This window comes from Lampetra planeri, chromosome 2 (assembly GCF_965212315.1).
Source record: "Lampetra planeri chromosome 2, kcLamPlan1.2.h2, whole genome shotgun sequence".
Taxonomy (NCBI): Eukaryota; Metazoa; Chordata; class Hyperoartia; order Petromyzontiformes; family Petromyzontidae; genus Lampetra; species Lampetra planeri.
In genome coordinates, this window is record NC_136108.1 from 29,194,396 (window position 1) to 29,217,339 (window position 22,944).

Sequence of the window (22,944 nt, forward strand, 5' to 3'; positions counted from 1 at the left end):
GGGGCAGTAGAGTAAGAATGTCACTGACAAATCTGAGTGTTATCCCATCGTATGAGAGGGTTTATTTCATTTGTGGGCACCCCAGTTTCCTTCCATGCTAAATTTCAATACTTAAATAAAAATTTGCCAAAAATCTCATTGACTGATCCTGGACCCTTCTGAAAACGAGCCTTGATACTGAGCTTGTCCTAGGTAAAGTGTTATTTGTTGGGCAGGTAACTATACATCAATTCATCAATCAAGGTTGAATGTTACACTCATGATGGACGTATCGAATAGTAGCGTGAGAATCAATTCATTTAGGTTCATGGTGCAAACAAAGCTGTACAAATAAGACCGATCAAGCGACACACAATACAGGAGACTATGAAGACGAGACAGAAAACGAATAATAATTCTTGAATTGAACTGCGATCCAAATAACGTGACACAATTCGTGAGTCCAAACCGGTTGGACCTGAGACGTGGGAGTGAAATGCCCTTGGTGCTGCAAACCCATCCAAAGCTGCAGCTGAACCCTTCACATAAAAGCGTCGGTCTCAAAAAAGAACTCAACACATAGCGACTACTCCTTTAAACCACCACTTATGCCTCCAAGAACGAGAAGCACATTCGGCACACTTAATAACAAAACGGTTTCAGAATATAAATTACGGCTACAGCTAAAGACTGAGGCAGATTTGCCTTCAGTCGTTTTGTTGTCAATGTCGAATTATTGAGTGGTAGAATTTACATATTTTAGATACGCATTTCAGGGTTTGGCTGCCGATGATATTTGATGATCATGTAGTTGATTATAATTAGCCTACCAAGCAACCTAAGAGCCAAACTCATGAGATAAAGGTTATGTATCGAATGAGATAGGGATTGTGTATTGAATGGGTCGTTACTAGTTCTGTGTTAGTTGAGAGTTTGCTTTGGATGAGATGAGGGTTCTGTATCCATTGATCAAGATGTTTCCCTTTCAGACAAGACAGGGAATCTCTATCTGACTGGATCGGGGTTCTATATTACACGATTGAGCTGATACATTGTAAGAATCAGGGGTTGGTTATCATGAAACTTGGCATTTGTATCATATGAGAAAATGGTTCCATGTTAAGTAATATAAGAATTGTGCATCAAATTAGACGCAGGTTCTGTGTTGATAAGACGATGGCTCGACATCGGACGGGATGAGGACTCTAACGTATTAAAAAAGGGTCACTTAAACTGAGATCACATTGGCAGCGCTGGTGGTTTTAACATGCTGCTTTCACCACGAACCCTACAAAAATCTTCAAATCTCAAAAAAAAATGATCTGTATAAACTTACTTTCTCTCTTTAGTTATTTTCAATTGACTTTCTCACTTCTTCTTTACTTGGTTGTTGTTAACTATTTTCCTCCTTGCCATGCATAGCGCCCTGAAAATTATCATTTAAGGGCGCTCTATACATTTAAATTATTACGTACTGTTGACTACAGCAACAATCCAAGCGGACTCAGTCAAATCGAAATGGGACCCTTTTTTTGCCAGTATCAAAATACTGTATGAAAAAAATAAGAAAAGGTTTTAGCCTTTCTAGCAATAAAACATGTGTTAAGATATTAATATTCTTGGTTCTGTCAGGAAAGTCACGAAGAAGGGAAATAATAAAATAATAAAAAATATTAATCTATTATTTCCCTTCTACGTGACTTTACCGAAAGAACCAAGAATATGAATCCCTGCAATCACGAAAGCTTTAAATCAAAATGTGTTAAGATGTTCCAACACCAAATGGATACTTTTTGCAAGGAATCAAGCCTGCATTAACCATTGTCTTTGTGCTGTTTCAGCGTTCTCTGGTCTGACACTGGTGAGACAAACGGCTGTCCCCTCTGGGGTAGGCCAATCAGTTTCAAAGACTGCATATATTATCAGAGCATATTTGTTTGCATGTTCACCACAAACACGTGTCGTTAATGCAGACTTGATTCCTTTGCGAAAGGTTTCTATTTGGTGTTTGACCATCTTAACACCGGTTTTATTGCCAGAAAGGGTAAAACCTCTTCTTGTTTTTTTCAGTCAATGCAGTTGGACTTTGTCTTACAACTGCACTCAGTAAATCACTGAAGCTCTGCGACAACTCCAGGATCAATGACGCGCGGGGCTCAACACTTGACTGCAATAGCAACAAACACCACATTCAATTCACATCCCTCTTCAAATGTTACACTTTAAACGAGCACCATTCGTGTAAACATCACAACTACTTTGTCGCTCTACAAAACCAAGCTAGACTGTTTGCTTTTGCTGGACGTTGCCAAAATGTAATTTAACATTTTCTGTCAAGGATATTTCCCCCCCCCTCCCCCCGATTCAGTTTAGTGTAATTAATGACTTAAAATGAAGACTTGCATGTTTCTAAATTTGAAGCTTTCGTGACTGCAAGTATTCATACTCTTAGTTTTTTCGGTAAAGTCACGCAGGTAAAAAATGAAATTAAAATTAATAAAAAATTAAATAATAAAAATCACGACGTTTCGGAGGCAACACAAGTCTCCGTCACCTGATGAAAAAAAATGAAATTAAAATTAATAAAAATAAAAATCACGACGTTTCGGAGGCAACACAAGTCTCCGTCACCTGATGACGGAGACTTGTGTTGCCTCCGAAACGTCGTGATTTTTTTGATTTTATTTTTATTAATTTTAATTTCATTTTTTACCTACGTGACTTTGCCGAAAAAACTAAGAGTATGAATACCTTCATGTTTGTTTAAAAGTATTATTGTATACAATTGAATACATTGTTCATTTAACACATTCTCAATCACTAGAACAACTGCAGATAATACTACCGAAGAGTGTTATATAATTTCAATGGTCATTATAAAAAAAAAATTCCTTTTGAATAATATTTTTATCGTAATTCAAGAAAAAGTATTTTTAATAAGCAGACAATAAGAATGTCAAGAGCTGATAAACACACCATTATACATCTGCCCATGTCATGTCATACCGGGTGCTTCTATAAAAGTATCATGCCTTATTAAAGTATTTGTAAAATATATATAATTTTTTTTATAGATCTCATTAAGTTCGCATTTAACGTGGTTCATTGCGCAGGAAGGCTTCCAGTACTGTAATTGAGAAAATAAGTCTGGATCCCATTCATGGTCGACTCCGCTCCATCACCATAATGTTCATCATTAAACCAGGTTTGGTTAAAAACACGTACCAACTCCTGACACTGTAATTGAGATAAGAAGTTTTACAGTCGCAGTCCTGCTGAGATAACGATGGCTGCCAGGCACGTTAACGACGCATCAATTCATCGATTTAAATAAGATTCTTAAGCTCGCAACGTATGCATTGAATCGTGCGTGTAAACACAAACCACTTTTTTTTTATTTGTACAAGTTGTATGCAACTGGGTTTTCACGGGAACCCTGCACAGCCACTTGGAGGTGTTAACACCATGTTAAATTTAAATCGCGACTCCATATCCTGACAATTCGTCTAACCACAAAGGTAAAATCGTTACATGCCTCGAGGCCGCAATGGGAATGCGGAATTTCCCCTACTGGCTCAGGAGTGACCCCATCCTGCCCTGGGATGGTCTCAATGGGTACTGCCCCACGCAGGCCGAAGCCAAGGAAGGGGACACCCGTCCGTGATAAGCTATTGCAGAGTTAGCAAAAAGGCATGTGTGAACGAATGACCATGCAGACGGGCCCCCGAGTCATTCCACGCCACTCCACGGCCGTTCCGTTCAGAGCTCACAGATTTACCACCTCGACGCAAACGTGCCCGCCGCCAGCTGGGGGAATGGCACGAGCGAAAACATGTAAACGTGACCGACCGTTGACCAAGTGCGTTCCAGTACGGGACTCTTACGATACGGCCCTCAGGAGCAGTTCCATGGTAAGGCATTAAATCCAGTTGGTTTGTTGGTTCCCTGGGATGGGTCTCGAATGGTTGTGAGTGGGGGGGGGGGGGGTGAAGGGTTAATGGTAGTTGTTGCAGGGCCCCTAACCATAACCCTAGCCATCAAGAACCCCAGTGCAGTAGGAATATAATGATGCATCGATTAAACATTTTCTTACACTCATGATACATGCACTGAACCCGTGATTGGCAGAACAGATGATTTGCAATGAATGCAAATTTGTTTCTGATGTTATATCCAGGCTTCATGGTGCGGACACAAATGTGCAATTGAGAAAATACTAACGAGGGTGAAAACGCGACAAGCACAGATTATTTGATCAAATCCTGACCTCGGAATATTGGCGACAGTTCATAGAGTCACTTGTTGAGGGTAAATCGTTGCATGCCTCCTGTGTCGAGCCCACCCATGGATTACTACAGACCCTCCAACAGGGGGGGGGCAAAGACAGCCATATCCACTGCACCACTGTGACCCTTGCCCTTGTTTTGTTTTTAAGTGTACAATATTTCATGGCAGACGTTCCCAGTGGAATTGTGAAATTTCATATCAATAACATACACATTTAAACACGTAAAATGTCAAGGTTCAATTCAAATCAATTTATGTTAAAATTAAATTTCTCAAACAACCCAATGTAGTAACCTCCTGGAAACGAGACATGTAACTCAGTGACACTTGTTATTAATGAGAGCATGTTTTTTTTAATGAATTAGCCTCTACCTGTAACAGACAAAGATTGAACACATTTCCTGACAACTTAAGTGCATAACAAGAGTAGCCAAAACGCCTTTGTGGGCAGCTCCTTGAGAAGAAACTCACAACAAATGGTGAGCATTTGTATTATTCTGAAGCAAACTTCCACCTTTGCGTGCTTGTGGTAACATGAATAAGTGCATTGACGTTTGGGGAAATAAAACAAGCATTATTGTGGTTATTTTAAAAAAAAATCGGACTTTGCCAAAGCTGGCAGGACTTAGGAACGGTAGGTTTAAAAGAGAATACGAGTGCATTTCTGAGAATTCAATTGGCTGTTCACTTTCAATTGGAAATCACAAATTATTTGGCAAATGGTGACATGACAGTGCTAACCGGCTCTGGGTTATACAGGAATAAAAACTCTGACATGAGCACTGTCGATTTAGTTATGCAACACCAGTTGTTCCATTTCCATTTCATCCCAGATGTAAAGAGTATGTTTACGAGTGTAAATATTGTCAATTGCATCCTTCAATAAAGTGTCATGTTCACATCTTTCCTAAATACTCCTGATGGCGGTGATTGTGTACACAGATTGTTGATAGGATGCCCCGAACCTCACCAAACGTTTGCCTCCTCTTAAAAGGTGCGCCAAAGACTTGTACAAGTGCAACCAACTGGATGTGTGGTGTAATGTGCGACTTATTTATCTCGTAATTACAGAGCTCACCCGATTACGTGAAGATGATTTTCATCGGGAATACCCGCGGGGCTAACAGTGCAGCGCCATGTTAAAGAGCAGCCTCGGAAGATGACATCACGTAACTAATTCTGAAGTCACTACAGTGGACCTCTTCAACAACATTTAGGGGCACAACTATTTACATGCCTTGGAAAGAGTGCTTATAACATGTTAATCAAACCAAATGTGAAAATCTGTATTCGGCCAAATTAAGCAACAACAAAAAAACTCATCTGAGTTTGTGCTATCATTGTGACCAGGCCGAAACAATAAACTTGTTGCAATTAATCACCTAATTTATTCATAGATGATTTCCCAAAATTGAAATCCAGATCTCAGCGATGCCGGTAAAGCACTATGTTAACATTTGATAAGATAAAATATAACTCCGCGTTTCTCCCTTTACATTTTTATTCAACTGCCGTCGACCTGGGCCCCAGTCGCAGCCAGTTTATGCTTCAAACGAACCTGACCGGGACTAGGCAATGCGGTTGTAAATGCACGTGCACACAAAGGACTCAAGGCTCGAGCATACAGCCACGTGGAGACGCGAGCCGCCAAAACGCACCACTCCCAGACACAGCCAGTCACTCCGACGCAACAGCATACCCCTCTGCTTTCTGAAAACCATCCAGACATGAATGAACCCCCAGACGGGACTCGACACACTTTCTTTCCTCACACCTAGCAAGACGCCCATCGTCCAATTTAAATGTTTACCAGTTTGAGGCCATAGCAAAAATCTGATTAAAAAAAACACGTTAATGTGCTCGTTCTTGCAGATTGCCATTTTAAGACCCAGCATGCAAATTCTAACGAGCGCTGTCGCCAGTCACGTGTGGAAGAGCTCCCCAGGATGAGAAGCCCGCGGCGGATGCACCCAGACACCGGCATAAACGCGCGAGAAGCTGCACGCGGCGATGACGATCTTACGATGAGCGTCATCGTGAAGGATTCTTACGATGAGGCTCATAAGGACTCTCATATTGCGACCGTTTTTAGGAAAACAGTGCGCTCAGCCTGGAGCCTTGACCTCGTCAAAGTACAATCCCAGCTCATTTTCAGCTCGAAATGTTATCAACGAACATTACTTTTACGAGCCTGGCTTTCAGACAAGCCTGGTGTTGTGTTCCAGGGTTTGTTTTAAGTGCATAGCATTCGGCATGTCTTCCACTTTCATGTTTAGTAATAAAACATCAGATTTGTTTGGAGCAAATTTTTGGGATTTTGTACATTTTAAAGTGGGGTCAAATTTAGAAAGAAAAAAATTAAATACAATTTCCCCAGAATAATGCCCAGTCGTTAATGTGCACCCACATCACAGCCCGTGTGTGTCCGGCAGTAATTTGAAATGGACCGTGGTGCGGATTTCGCTCCACAATGGCAAAACCACATGTTCACGGCGTACGTAGATGCTGCAACAACTTTAGTGCTGTACTTTCCAGTAGCTCATGATAAACCTGGCGGCGTATTAAAATACAAAAACCTGTATGCAAGAGTGACAAATCTGTCCCCAAGCAGAATGATGCCTTCTCAAGAACAAGTAGCCCAGTGATTAAAAAAACCTTATCACCTAAATATTTTTCCTACAGTTTTTTTTCTTTTAAGAGGCAGAAAAAATATGTCGGTGAATATTCATAAAACTGAAGTGTACAAGTGCTCTATTTAATGATAGGTAATGTTGGGGCACCTGTTATTCTGAGCGTTGAACTGTAGTGACATGGAAACCCCACCAAGCTACTCGTTCACATTACAAACACCGATAAAAAAGACCATTCAATACAAAACTAGTACCTCGTTCAATGACTCAACATTACTAAAACGTGCCTGTAGACTTACAGCATTCGTGTCATTTAAAAGTTATATATCTTACAATAAAAGTGTTTTCATTGGGAAGGAAAAGTACTTTGTTCAATTACACTACCCTCGATTTCCTTAGTTTCAGCACCTTTAACAGCTATGACCAAGCCATTTTTGTTTAAATATCCCTAACACTAAATAACATTGTACAAACTACTTTGTTACTCGTTGTTGTGTTTGCATTTTTTGTTGATTTTTTTCCCATCTAAAACAAATTCACGGAAAACTCTGGATTTGGCCACAGTCCCTAAAGTCCCATTGCCAATCACGCCCGTCATGAACGAATCGCAAATGCCCCCCCACCCCCCCTGTTCACCTCAGTGCCTCCAAACATGAGCCTCGGCCACCTGGAACATGCATTAAACTAAGTGCAACACCGACAACACAGACCCCGCTGCTCACAATCTTCGGACCAATCGATGCCCCACTGTTGACAAATACCAGGAAGTACCTATATGCTTGTCAAGGAGCATAAACCATCACGAAAAACCGCGGTCATCCTCGTAGCAGCGGATTTTGGCTAACCATCGAACAAAGACGGTCACCGCATCGCAAGCTTTCAGATGCGCTTCTGCGGTCGTCTGGAACGCTCTTTCTTCCGATATTCGGAAGCCACTGGAGCTACGCCCTTTAAATCTAAATTGAAAACTCATTTCTTTTGGACTGCTTTTATGTTTCGCTTGTTGTCCTTCCTGGCACCTCCGATTAGCACGATTGGCTATGTACGATGCGAAATAATTTCAACACACATACACGAAGCATTGCCATCTCTACACCTGGTTTCACCAGCAAATGATCCGTTAACCTGGACCAATGAAGATTGCTTTATATCCGTATTTTCCCCATGATGTTTGTTGGCCCAAAAGACCGCAGCCTGGTCCAGGTAGGAATCTAAACCAAGCTGCCGTTCTATACAACTCTCCGGTTCGCGATAATGGATTCCATGCGAGCTGCCCCATTGGTTGGCAGAAGCCAATCTAACCGCAGGGTAACAAACACTCTCTGCCGAGAGACAGAGAAGCACTGGTGTAAAAACAAGGAGTGCCTACATTATCGTTCCGGTTATCGATTAACCGATGCTTGTGGAACGGTGAAGCAAATCGCTCTCTCTTAGAAGAATCTGATTTTTTTTTGATCAGTCAGTGGCCACAACGAATGGCAATGGGAAGAAAAAAAGAATAATAATAACCGGGTGGAAATTTGTGGAACAATAAAACATTTTTAGATCAATCCTCACTATAGAGATGATATTTGAAAAAATTCTGTTTAGGTTTTTTTTGAACATCAAAAATAAATGTTACATTGCTATTCTAATTTCAGATTCTTAAACAGTATTAAGCCATGCTTGACATCAAACAATTCGTCCAAAAAATTTCAATGGATACAGTTCTGCAAATGTAACACCATTGCCGCTGTTAGTTTATAATCAATGTCACACAAACTTTGCAATCGTCGATTAACGCAATAAAAAGATCTTGCATTTCGTATGCGGCGATTCTCGGGGGGTGAGCGCGCACGGTCTCCATAGTGAGAATTGTTTGCTGCCACTACACACCCTCCCCGCCCCTCAACCCGCCCCCTGCCGCTCATCCATGAGAAAGCACTGAGTAATTCCCCAAGTAAATGGCGCACTTCGGGGCGAGCACAGGAGGCAAGCGGGTTGGCACTCGTGCTCAGACCACCGCCCCCTCCCACCACACTGCGGGACACGACCTCTGGGAGGGAACGTGCCACCGAGCGAACGAGCGAATGGGCGGACGGACGAGAGGTTGAGGGTGCCGGCCACCGCAGGCGCGAGTGCTGGGGGGCGTCGGTGGCGAGCGAGCGATACTTGCGGGTGGCGGGGGCCCGGCTCGCTCCGGGCGCTCCGCCCCGCCCCGCCGGCCTTCAGGCGAAGTACATGGTCCTCAGAGTGTCCACGTGAACCTGCACAGCCTTGGCCAGCGCCTGCGCGTCACGCCCGTTGCTCGCGCCGGACACGTGGCTCCCCTCAGCGCTGCGTGGGGAGGACAAAAAGGACGAGGGAGTTTATCACGATTCATTCCGCGCAAGTAGGGCAGGGGTGGCCAGCGAGGGAGTGTGGGTACGGCGTTATGTGCCGGTGTGGCGTGGCAGCCACAGTGTATGCTGCTAAACTGTGATGTGTAATTTGCTGGCTGATTTACAATTATTTAATTCACAGACACATTTGGCTTAGTAACAATCATTCAAGTTGTGCTATTCCCAAGTATTTATACTCCTATAAGGTTCAACCAAACAGCTGTCAATTTACTACGACCTTTCAATCATCACTATGCTGAGATTGAAGAGTCGCAACACAGACAGACATACAGATTCCCGACTTAACTTTAGAGGCTTTGTGAAATTATATACACATACACAAAGACTCATAAACCTTTTACCAGTATGGGATGCACGCACACACATACACAGGAGCTGAGTGACCTCGATGAGGCCACTCGGCCCTCCCCCACCCACCTGTCATGCTCCTTGTCCACCAGGTGGTATCGCGCGCGGAAGGCGACGAGGCGGGCGTAGTAGGCTGGCGCGGGGATGGAGACGGAGCGCGTGCAGCGCACGTACGTGTGACACAGCTGGTAGGTGAGCACCTGCAGCTCGTCCGCAGAGAAGCGGTTGTCGTCCCACAGCACGTGGTAGTGGGAGGGGCGGCTTGTGCCCTGTGGAGGGCGAGGCAGTGCGCGAGTTAGTCGGTGTGTGTGCGAGGAAGTTGGTGTGTATATTAGCGGGTGTTTGCATAACAGGAGCATAGCGGTTAGTGCACTGTGCTACGGACCCAGAAACCAGAGATCGATTCCCACTCACCGCCAACACAAGTAACAAACATTGGACTGGTCCTGGGCCTCCCTTAGGTCAACTCAGTCTTACATGAGAAACTGGTGTGGTGCGTAAACATCACTGGGCAGACAAAGGCGGCCCGGCATAGTACTGGCTACCCACCCTCTCGTGTTGTGCCGGCCTTTATAAGTTCTTGCTAACAGCACTTGGCGCACACGTCTGTTAAGGTTATACGGGGGATCTTTGTCTTTGGGGAGCAGTAGTAGCAGTTAGCATGTGCTATGAAGGGCCATTGTCTGAAACGTCACCGATTATATATATTATTTTCTTTTTTCTTTTAAGGTAGTGTTGTTGACGAGTGTGCTAGGTACCACCAAGTTGAGGGATTGAAGGCGAGACATCGCCATCAACACACGAGTCAACAAGTATGTATGTTGAACTTCTTTCACGCTGTATGTCGCCAACCGTGCTAATTGGAGGTGCGATTATAATCATAGCTCTGAAAATGCAGATCATTCTCAGGGTGACAATACAAGCGTCACTCAATAGGGTTCACCTGAAACAATCGGCCGCTCGCTAGAGCAGTTCAGGCAGTGGGCGCCACTCACCTGGATCCCCGCGTGGCTGCACAGGTAGAAGTCAAACTCGCTGGGGTGCGTGATTTTCGTGTCGACCGTCGTTCCTGCCGGAATGTTACCGCTCTTCCCGATCTGGGGGGAGGAATATTGTAGCACGCCAAATGCAGGAAATACAAGACAATGCAGACAAAACAACAATAACTTGAAATATGAATTCATGTAAAACCATGCCACAATAATGTGCGTTTACACACTAGTGTGAAAAGTTATATTCTACGCCACACTGTGCTTTGTGTAATGCATAGCACCCGTAATCATAATGACTGTAACTACACTTGAAAATCCACTTAAACCACAGGTTTCTGCACAAATGTAAAACTAGAATATCAACTGAACTGCCCTGACATCTAAAGGCCATGCCACACTTTGGGCATTTTAGGGTAATTCTCACTGACAGTCATCGCCGGTAACACCATTACGATGAGGAATTATGGCAATGTGGTACAGCGATGACAGAGTGTGCCGGAACATTGCCTAACCAATGAAAACAGTTCGCTGACAAGTGCATTTGATGAACAGTTATGGTATTCTTTGGGTCTTTCGGTAAAGTCACGTAGATAGAAAAAAGAATAACAATAAAATAATAAAATAAAGTTTATGAAAAATTATAATAAAAATATCTCGACGTTTCGATCGCAACACAAACAATCGTCATCAGGAGAAAAAAGAGGGGGAAAGCTGCTGAGGCAGGCTGTTTTAAAGGTTTTTCATTCACTTCATTTCCATTTAAATTTTATTATTTTATTACTATTATTTCTATCTACGTGACTTTCCCGAAAGACCCAAAGAAAATTAATTCCTGCAGTCACGAAAGCTTTAAGTCAAGATTGAACAGTTATGGGTCTACAAAACGCGAAAAACGTAGGCAGTCAAGCAACCTTATCTGCGATCCGATTGGTAGTTGCTATCCCAGTTTCTTTCTAGGGGGAGCAGAGATTTGATTCGTCCAGATTTTACCACTGCCGGTGATGAATCCCAGTGTTCATTACCAGTGACAACTGCCAAAGTGCAGTGGTTACAAACCTTTGTGGACCTGCATTGACCACCATGCAGTCAAAACTATTGTTGTGTAAAATATATCTGCAACATTTCTTCGGACAACTTCCCACAGCCCTGCATACCACCACAGGTTCACGAATCACAGGTTGGGAACCACTGCCCTATGCATTCGATGTTCTTGAGCCACCCCCCGGTCACCTCTGCATTCCTTGAAGAAGGGAAGACTCGCTAACCGTGACGCGGACAATCGCGTACCCGCTCGTTTCGGTCGGCGCAGAAGAGCCGCGTGTGGTGTCGCTTCTGTACAGCGACGTAGGTGATGCCGGGCTGGTAGTCCTTCTCCAGCTTGATGCAAGCATCGCGGATCGCCAGCAGCTCATGGAACAGCACCTGCATGCACGAGTGGGACAGCACAGGGGTAACACAGCAAATGAGGCTCAAGTCACACGTATCGTGGCACATGGAGTTGGATGGTGGCACACGACGAATAAGCACGGTGGTGGGACAAGGAAAAGTGAGGGGGAGATGCTGACACAGAGGGGCTTGAGTGAGTTCATGGCGCATAGTACGAGAGAACTGGCGGCACATGTGCATGCGAGTGAGGTGGTGGTGGTGGTCGTGGCGGTTCAGAGATGAACTAAATGGTGCCACAGAGATGAGTGGGCACATTGCCGTCACAGGGATAAACGAATGAAACTAAACACTTTTTTTATTTTACCAAGGCCCACTGAGCTGGAAAGCTCTTTTTCACAAGCGATCTGGCCACAAATGATAGCCCAACAAAGTGGCTTATCATGTGTAAATATTTCGCAGCCAAATATTCTCAACGCACGTTTCTAATTGTGGATGGAAAAACCGGAGGACCCGCAGAAAAATCCACGCGACCAGGGTGAGAACACACAAACTCCAAATACAGAGGCATCAGGGTTGGGATAAAACCCACAACCTCCTGTATACCATGAGAAAGAGTTAACATCTCGCCACCGTGAGCCGCAGGCAGAGGGGTGGGTGAGTCAGCTGACGGCACAGAGTGAGTGTGGCCGAACTGGCAGCACATGGCAGGGCGGGCGGACGGGCAGCTTGGCCGGCGGGAGAGCGAGTTCGCCGGTAGCGTGCGCACGGGCGGTGGGGGCGTGTCCGCTTGCACCTGCTGGAACTGGCCCTCGGAGACGCCGTCGCGGTAGAAGATGATGCGCGTCGGCTTGAAGCGCGTCGACTTGTAGAACTGGATGAGCAGCTCACGCACCATGGTGCCCAGGTCCTGGATGATCTCCTGCCGGTGGTGCTGAACGCGCACCGTGGCGCAGTAGCGGCTCGGGTGGGCGTCCATGCTGCCCACAACCTTCGCAAACATGGGTAGAACGGTTGGCTATGTACGGTGCGAAAGAAGTTCCACAAAGTTCAACATACATAAATACATGTTCCCTTCCGGTCAGTTGTATGTACACATGTAATATTGTCTTCATCCCATGAGCCCAAGTGTCCACTGCAAAAGCTACAGAGCAGCGCATTAACCTGTGTGTTAGAGAACGGTCCGTAGCAGGGGAATATAACATCTTCAGAAATCCCTTCAAGTAACTGTTTTCTATAGACATGTTAAGGGGTGAAGAACTTTCCCGCATGCCCTGCTAAAGAGACATTTACTTCACGTGAAGTCAAAGGAGATAACAAGCCTGAGAGGATGACCAACCTTGGAGATGGAAAAATCAGATCGGTTAATGTGCAGGGTGTGCGTTGGATTGTGGCTTCACAGGAACGTAAAGGAATGGCGATGGTGTAGGAAGACCTTCACAAAGCAGTGGATAGACCATGACTCATAATGACGATGTCAGTAGAACAATATCTTCACAAATGGGCAACTCCAGATGACAATGATAATGATGATACTGGTAGGAACCTCCTGGTTACACCAGCCTACAGGGGATTATTGTGTCCGTCCGTCGTGCAGGGAGGGGCTGAGTGGAGAGGGAGGGGCTGGGTGGGGAGGGGCTGGGTGGGGCTGGGCTGGGTGGGGAGGGGAGGGTGGAGAGGGGCTGGGTGGGGAGGGTGGGGAAGGGCTGGGTGGGGAGGGTGGGGCTAGGTGGGAGGGGTGGGGCTGGGTGGGGAGGAGCTGGCCACCCCGTGGTGCCCTTGTCAATGTTACGCTGTTTGCAAAGGAGTCTTTGACATATGATTCGTAAATTAGATTAAAACCTTCACAGCTGAGCCAGGTCATATATGATGAAAATCCAAATGCAATTAAAACCAAAGATTCACCGAGTCTCAAGACTCATGTTTAGGATGGCCCTGCAATGTAACGTTTGACCATTTGATTGTTCAGCAGTGTTTCGCATGTTGGGTGTGCAAATTGAACAACCCAGAGAAAACCCGACGCACACAGGAGGGGATAGCACTCCGACGTCAGCACTGACAAATTCACAAACCCACTTGCTGTGCTGCCACATCCTGGCCACCCCACAGCCCAGGGAGTTTGGGAGTGCCACCCGCACATAACAGATTCCGTGCGATTCATAAACGCTGTTAACACAGCGCTGGGTTAGCGGTGTGCACCATCACATCTGGGGCTTCGACCATCGTCTTGCCAAGCCTGAGAAGCTGGCTTAACCGCAAACAATGTGATGTAACCGTGAAAACGTGCTACACGACGTGACGTGGCGAGGGGCTCACGGCGGCGATGGAAGGCTTCTTCCCATCACCGGCAGGAGGATGAGTGACCTCCGCACCCAGGAAAATCACGGGCTGGTGGAACACGGCCGGCCTGCCAGTACACGAGGAAGCACACCACGCAAGCAGTGAGAACAGCACACAGTGAGTTGCATATCTCGTAACAACGGAACTCAACATCAAGTTTTCTGCGTCAAATCGTGATGCAAATAAATGTCTGGGTGAAATTCTCTCGGGGTATTGCATCGTCACATGTTTCGGAATGACCGGTGCAACCAGCAATGTCTGTTAAGATATCTCTCCCAGTGACCTTTTTTAAATAAAAAATGGAAAAAAAATCCACTTCGCCAAATACCCTGAGAGAAAAATGTTCATCGCGTAACAAACGTGCATTTATTATTGTTAAAACGTGAATTAAATTTTTTTATTTAAAACGCTTACATTTGAATATTGTGTAGTTGCAGCTGAGACTATCAACCAACCAGTCAGTTTAATCGCGGGTGGCTGAATCACAGATTGACCCCTGAGCCACTCAGCCACCTTTCTCAGCACCTCATTAAACAGTTTTTTTAATTGGATTTTAGGATTATGGGTGTATTATTGCACTGTGACTGAGGGTTCTAAATCTAGTCCAGGGTTGACTCAGCAAATCATCCTCCCATGGTGAATAACATGAGTACCAGTGGGAGAGTGGTGGGCTCCCATTTGTGGGTCGCAATCAAATTCAAGAAGGCATTACCTATTCTTGGTTCTTTCGGTAAAGTCACGTAGAAGGGAAATAATAAAATAATATTAAAAAATATATAATTTTCTTGCTGTGGATTTCACACCTGATGATGAGTGCTTGTGTTGCAGTCGAAACGTCGTGATAATTTTTTATAGTTTAATATTTCTATTATTTAATTATTTCCCTTCTACGTCACTTTACCAAAGAATATGAATCCCTGCAGTCACGAAAGCTTTAAATTAAAATTTAAGGCATTACCTTTTAACACTTTGGAAAACGTAGCACCTGCAGTGGGTTGCAAGGTTCACACGAACCAATCGCATACAACAAATATACGAAAAGCAAAGCTATCCGTTCTCACACGCACGACTCGGATAATGTGCATCGCGAGCGTCAGAATCGGCGCCGATCGACGACTCAACGCGTCGTGAACTCGCCCCAAACCGACGGCCTCGGCCGCAAATCTGGAGCCCGTCCTCCTCCCGCCCCAGCCGCGGCACAAACGGGCACCTCTGCTGCGGCACGAGGATGTTGTTGACCCCGCCGAGCTTCACGTTGATCTTGAGGCAGAGGTTGGAGAGCGTCTGCGGCGACGTCTTGAGCACGTTCTTCACCTGCACGCACTGGGTCGCCATGCCCAGCAGCGTGTCTCCCACGCGCTTCACCTCCGCTGCGCACACCACCGGGTGTCGCGTGTCGCACACCGGCCAGGGATAACAGGAGGACGGGGGCGAGGAAGAGAGCTACATTTACGAATGGAACAATGAGAGCTTTGTACGTGAAGATGCCTCCGATTTCGTTCAAGCTTTCCAACGGAGACCGAAAGCGTTATGGAATTGCACCATCCGTCTGTCTGTAACTGTGGGTGGGGAGCCACGATAACTCTCGTAAAGTTGATCCAAGATGAATACAACTTCAGGATAAAGTTGTATTAGGGACTTACGTGACAGAAACCAGACATTGTTCAAAGGGTTGCCTCAAGACTTGGAGATGCAAGCCAGCGCTGAACAAAAACATGGCGTGGTATCCTGGCCCTGCCGGCTAAGATGAGCGGCTACATTATGATCGCCATTTAATTATATCAGAGGACAAACAAATGTTGAAAAAAGCGTTCTAAAAGCCACGCAAATGCACGCCGATTCTCCCCGCACCGTAAACAGGCGTCTTGCCAGGCAGCACCACCACGATGAGCTGCAGGCCCATGTAGGTGTTCTTGAGGTGGCGGAACATGGGCTCGACGCTGTCCGTGCCCTGGGCGTACTTGCAGAAGCACGGCTGGCCCTGGATGGGCATTCCCGCGTCTTTAGAGATTCGCCGCAGCTGATCAGTGAAGCCCCTGCAAAACGCAAAAGCACAAATGACCAACTCAAGATTGAGTAGAGGTCGGCCGGGGCGGCTAAGGGGGCTGCGACAACGTGCCAGAGCCGAGTTGGCACGTGTATACTTCTGAACTTCTTTCGCGCGGAACACAGAAAACCGTGCGAATTGGAGGTGCGGGGAAATCGAATGTGCGGCACCACTGAGATCCTCCGTTCCAATCTGAGTTTTCCAGTTGAGTGAATTGATGGTCTAGGGCCTGGTTACAATTGGCTGCATAATAAAAAGCACCAAAACAAATTGGGTTTGACCAGTTATTTGAGCATATTCTAGATTTTAGACTTTAACACTTCTTCTCGAGCGACATGTGATAAGCACTCCTTGCAGGGTATTTAAAATGTGTGAGTAGCATAAAAAAGAGGCTACTGAAGTGACTCTATGAATAAAAAGAACTCCCATGCATCACTGGAGCATTCCCAGACACAAGATGCTACTATATTCAAAGCTTTCGTGACTGCAGGAATTAATTTTAAATTTATTTTCTTTCTACGTGACTTTACCGAAAGAACCAAAGAGTAAGATGCTACTATGCTCACTGCAAGGGTTCTAAATAGTAGTTTGTTCTTCTCATGACTTGGCACCAACTGCACATTTTAACTACTGTGCGATCAGCGCCGTGTCATAAGATCCGTGGCAAGTGGTATCTGAACCTGTCGAGTGCCTCTGCTAGGTCCACTCAGCCTTAAACGAGTACCTAGTGCAGTGTGCAAAACATCGTACGCGTTGCCAGCATTGACGGGTGCTTGGCCGCTCCTCAACGGGACAGCCTTGTCTGTGCATGAGGGTGGGGTGGGTATCCATCGGTCTCCTTACTTGAGCACGTCCTCCTGGCACTGGCGCTGTGGGGCGAAGCAGGCGATGGCCCAAACACGGATCTCCGTGCCGCAGTAGAACTGCTTTCCCCGCATGTCCCACACTCCCTGGCTGGGCGTCGCTACAGCCCGGCTCTGGGTCACACAGCAACAATAGCAGCAGCAGCAGTAAAAAAAACAAATTTTATTACAAAGTGCAATTCCTATCACTGGCTCAGGGCTGCCAATGTATGTATGGATGTTGAACTTCCTTCACAGCGTACATACAGTGGCGGAGCCAGGATTTTCAGGTAGGGGGGCAACCCCTCCAGCAATTAAAAATTATAGGAGTTGTTAGTAAGTAAAGACATGTCCCTTGCTTTTTATTCGACGCGTGTGCGGCGATGGCGCAGCCAATGATCGAGGGTCGAATTCGAACCGTGTGTGATCGGCATCTCGCTCGCTGAAGGTATGCATTCAGGGAAGTCGTGTACTGTGTACGCAACTGCGCACAATTCTGTGAGTCACTTGTAACTGCTTTGCCATTACCTATTGCCAATTATGGACTTGGACTATTGCCCTATCATCTCATAGAGTCCCTGGCACATAATTAATGTGCTACACAGTGGCAGTGGGGGTCGCAAAATGCCAATTTATTTCTAATAAACCCCAATGATCCGATCGAAATTAGGGATTTCGATCGGATCATTTGGGGGGCACGTGCCACCCCAACCCCCCCCCCCCCCCCACTGGCTCCGCCAGTGCGTACATAGCCAACCATGCTAAGAGGAGATGCTAATTTAAGCAAAGAAGCAGTTAGACATGCAACCCATTTTGAGGTGTGGCACCAGGCAATTGTGAATGTGGAGTCTCTAATGTAGCAGTTCTGAACCCGTGAGGTGTGCCCCCTTTCCTTTCAGGGATGGGTGCAAGCTGCGGCATGGATACCGTGCAGGCGAAATTTTAAGTGTGTAAGTGTGCGTGCGGTGAACGTCGGCATCACGTTTTGGTGACAAAACTCGCCAATACACAGCACGAAACAAATGTCGAACACTGCATGGGCCAGAGGACATGAACATGTGATGTCTCTGTATTGTGGCATTAGTAATCTTGGTTGTATTACAGAAGCTGGTGGGGGTACGGGGGCAAGGAGACCAGTGGAATTTATTGGGGGGGGCACAATTCCAAACAAATTGAAAACCACTGCTCTAGTGGTTGCAGGTTCTTGAAAACCAACTACATACAAAATCTAATATTTAAAAGATATTTTTTATTCCATGAACAGTGCGATGATGCATCGCCACATGCCTAACAGTACCATATGGATGAGTATGTGACTGTGTGTCACAATGTCCTTACCCGGCCTCCGTACTGCAGCATCGGAGCAGGCAGCACCCTGCCTGTCACCTCCGTCATGTCGTCACGCACCCGCAGGCCAAACTCCTGCACGTACGGGTCCACGTTGAAGCTAGCGTTCTTCATCTGACGCACGCGCGGACAATGGGAAAAGAGCTTTAAATGTGTTTTATTAAATACGCCAACGACAACGGGTTTGGATGCTCCTGCCTTTCATATAGGATGAGTCAACCACAGCACAGAAAACGCACTTTTATCAGTCAGAAAACATCCCCACAATTGTAACAGGCTTAACCCCTCAACAGCTGGTCCCATCTATTCTGGGGACCCATTGATGCCCTCCTTTGGCCGGTCTCAATATGTCACGTGGCAGAATGTGATTTTTGCTTGCAGGCCACACACGAAATGTCTGTAATATAGTGGAAAAAAATATTTTTTATAAATGTATTGCACATATAAACCAGGGTAATTCCCCATTAAACCCACACATTTTTTTTCTATCAAAATGCAAACTGGGTCACCCTCAAACTTCACCCAACATCATGACGCCAAAAAAGTGCCTGCTGCATGGGTGACGGAGTTGAATAACGCATTGCTAGAAAATAGTTTGGTAGGCATGGAACCCACATTGGGGAGGTAAACAGGGTGGACAGTGACACAATCTGAACCAATGGCCCACTAACTTCCAGACATCTACCTGCAGGGACTCATACAAATTAGCATTCATAAAGCTTAAGTAGGGGGGGGAGTGACACAGGAGTGTAGATTCACAGTCAAAATAATATTTTCCAGGAAATGTTGTGTTCATCGCATGTCAAATAAACTGAAACTGTTTCATGCTTAGAGCAGGAATAAGCCAAATGTAGAATCAAAATGAATTAAACAAACACATTCCTGCGGAGGGAGCTGGTAGGAACGTTGGGTTGCTCGGTCAATGGCCAGGGTCAACGGCGGCATAGTGTATTCCGCAAATATGCCCGACTGTGAGGGCGGGCACAAGCCGGCGTGAGTAGGTTAAACGTTGAGTTTTATAAGGGCACCACGGGGTGACCAGCCCTTCCCCACCCAGCCCCACCCCTTCCACCCCCCACCCAGGCCCACCCAGCCAATGCCCACCCTCCCCACCCAGCCCTTCCCCACCCTCCCCTCCCTCCCCACCCTCCCCTCCCTCCCCACCCAGCCCCTCCCTCCCCACCCAGCCCCTCCCTCCCCACCCAGCCCCTCCCTGCACGACAGACGGACAGACACAATAATCCCCTGTGGGCTGGTGTAACCAGGAGGTTCCTAGCAGTATAAGTTTCTACGCAATAATTGGGGATCAGGCCGAGACAATTAACTCCTCGTCATTGAGAACACGGTTAAATCGCCGCGTGCCAAAAGCTCAACCGGAGCGCACCAGCTTGCTGATCTCGTCCTGCCGATCGGGGGCTGAGCGAGCCGTGGCTTTGATCATGGTGGACGTCTGGTTGTCAGTGAGCTTCTTGATGCAGCGCTGTCCCGCCAGGATGTTACACACCTGCACGTGGGTCACGCGGAGAAAAAACAACCACAATAACAGTGAAGATATATCTCCAATAGGCGCATGATAGAAAAAACCCTCCCCCACACGTTAGTCCACAAATTGTCATTACGGTCGACATTCGATTGCAGAATTATTTATTTTAATCTATTTTTGAATTATATTATTTGGGTCGTTCGGTAAAGCGACGTAGATAGAAAAAACAATCTAAATAATAACAATATCACGACGTTTCGATCGCAACACAAGCAATCGTCTTCAGGTGAAAAAGGGGGGGAAAACTGCCGGAGGCAGGCTGCTTATAAAGGTTTAGAGATGGGCGGGGCAGCTAATGTTAATGTAGGAGAGGTCTCCGTAACCTGCAGTAGGTCTACACCAGGCATGTCCAAAGCCCGGCCCGCGGGACAATCACGGCCCGCGGGCAGATTTAATACGGCCCGCAGCTTCGGTCTTATAATGTGTTAGTTATGGCTCGCCAGCTCTGTCAGAATAAATACATCATAAAACTCATGGAAATTTAAGGTATTCTATACAGTTTGTTCAATGTTATCTGACTGAATGAAAGGCAGAATTGCGTTTTTAGAGTTGTTTCCGTCTGCCTGAGTGGCTTATATTTGGTTACATTGTCATTTGAAAAATAAAGGTAATTGTGACAATGAAAATTTTTTATAACAGTGTGTGTTTCCACGTTGTGGTTAAAACAATGTCAAAAGGAAATATTGGCCCCCGGGCATCTTCACTTTATCAAATGCGGCCCTCTTTGCAAAAAGTTTGGACACCCCTGGTCTACACCAATCAAAGAGCTGTTTACAAATGGTTGAGAGATGGGCGGGGCAGCTCATGCCAATGTGGGGGAGGTACTACGGAGCTGTGGGGGGTGGCCATTGTATTGTGAGAGATTAGCATGTCAATGTAAGAAATTTGAAGCTCGGCGAGAGCTCAGACAGCGCAGTGGCCACAAGGAGATACTAACACGGCTAACGGTGGCTGTGTTAGTGAATGTAACTCACAGAGTCGAAAATAACTGCTAGGTAGGATAGGAACATCACAGCCAGTTATGACCTAAACTAGTTAATAACGTCCTTCCAATGATTGCTCAGTTTGTACCCATCTTCTCGGCTGAAATTGTGTCTGTGTTGAAATATCTGGATGGCTTCATGAACGAATCTTTGTTGATAGCCAGTGGGGGTTTGCAGAGGCCCTTCGTCTTGGCAAAATCAATTTCGTGTGCACCCACCTCAGCCACGGCTGAGGTCTTGGTCCTACCGTGTTTCAGATCTGCCTTATGTTCACGGACCCGGTCCGAGACATGTCCCTTAGTTTCCCCAATGTAACTGCTGCCGCAGACACAGCTTAGTTTGTAGACACCGGGGTACTGCATGTTGGGGATCGCATCCTTCACAGAAGGGATCAAATCACGAATTTTGGTATACAAAGACACCACATCGAAACTGACAAGCAAATCACCTGGAGATAGTGAGATGTCCATAATGGAAGATATCAAGTGAGCTGAGTTAAGTACAGCTGAGGTGGTCTTACCAGTGAATGGTTGCAAGGTTTCAGACAGAAATCGGGCCAGTTTGTAGGTGGGTGAGCCAATGGTGGAGACGATAGGGCGGAGTGGTGCGCCTTCTTTATGGATTTTTGGTAAGCCATAAAATCTGGGTGGTCTAGCAGCAGAGGCTTTTAAGGCAAGCCGCTTGGTTGGTTCGATTAAAGATGTCGAATCAGTGATGATGTTGGTTTTCGTAATATGGGGGTTGGTAGAATCTCTATTGATTTTGGTATAGCTGCCATCATTAAGTAGGTCCTGTATTGTCTGTCATTCTTTTCACATCTCGTTTGAATCATTAGTCTAACATGTGGTATCCATATAGTTTCACCCAAACAGTACATCATTTTTTCACACACAACTTGAAATATGTATCTCGAGCACAATACAATTTTAAATAATGACATCAGAAACTCATGACTGTATAAACCGTCTAAATACAATACCACTGTACAAGGATGGGGATGTGAACATGAGCCATTGGACAGGGAAGGGCCTTGAGAAGAGAAGGGTAATTATTGTAAAAAAAAAATTCGAGAGGTGGCATGATTATGCCAAGCAGTGGGAAATAATATCAACGTTTGGATATGGGCAAGCATGAGCACAGTGGATGGAGAGAAGACGTAGGCAGAGGCGAAAAAAGGAAAATCTCAAGCTTGGTTCCAAACAGCGAAGAGGAGTAGTGAGCAGTGTACACACAGAGCAAGAGTTGCAGACAGCGTGGGCAGCAGAGCAGAAACGAACCCCCAAGAAGCAAAGGCAGAGAAGTTGTGTGCTCAGAAGCAATGCCAAAATGTACGCACGTAACAGTGCATATTAATTATACAAGAAATTATCGGACTCAATACACATGCATTAAATTGCACGTGAAAGCATTGATAACACATCAAGTACGCAGATTACATGCAACTGACGTGCGATTTTTCCTGCGAGACAAGTGGAAAATGTGTGATTAAACAAACAAGACGGCAAAAACAAGACCAAATCGTCAAGTTGTTGGGGGTGAATAGGTGCAAGCCTGCGAGTGTATGCCCTTCTGTTCGCGTGGCTTGAAGAGAGAGCAAAAGAAACTGAGTGGCCCAAGTGACGGATTTGCAGCTGCGTACGATGCGAAAGAAATTCAACTTGCATACATGCGGGTGCTGGCACTCACCTCGAGAGGCAGGTAGGTGTGTTTCTGCTCCTGGCCGACCTGCAGGCAGGGCAAGTGTGCGTACTTGAGCTGTAGCTTGTGCCGGTCGCGGAAGTAGTGTGCCACCGTGCACTCCACCGTTTGGCCCGTATCCAGCTGCAGAGGGAACCTGGTGGT

The 22,944-nt window shown here is 46.0% G+C and overlaps 1 protein-coding gene across 1 annotated transcript in view; it reads right to left on the minus strand.

The window, feature by feature from the left end:
* Positions 1-2,662: 2,662 nt before the first annotated feature.
* Positions 2,663-22,944, minus strand: part of LOC144730956 (protein argonaute-1) — a 36,181-nt gene continuing 15,899 nt past the window's right edge. The window contains exons 8-19 of the mRNA XM_078611846.1: positions 22,789-22,936; positions 19,961-20,080; positions 18,568-18,690; positions 17,231-17,364; positions 16,192-16,376; positions 15,551-15,710; positions 14,317-14,407; positions 12,797-12,991; positions 11,905-12,039; positions 10,621-10,722; positions 9,695-9,894; positions 2,663-9,212 (exon numbers count right to left, since the gene is read on the minus strand). Of these exons, the coding sequence (XP_078467972.1) occupies positions 9,104-9,212; positions 9,695-9,894; positions 10,621-10,722; positions 11,905-12,039; positions 12,797-12,991; positions 14,317-14,407; positions 15,551-15,710; positions 16,192-16,376; positions 17,231-17,364; positions 18,568-18,690; positions 19,961-20,080; positions 22,789-22,936 (1,702 nt within the window). The 3' untranslated portion in view covers positions 2,663-9,103. The remainder of the gene's footprint in view (positions 9,213-9,694; positions 9,895-10,620; positions 10,723-11,904; positions 12,040-12,796; positions 12,992-14,316; positions 14,408-15,550; positions 15,711-16,191; positions 16,377-17,230; positions 17,365-18,567; positions 18,691-19,960; positions 20,081-22,788; positions 22,937-22,944) is intronic.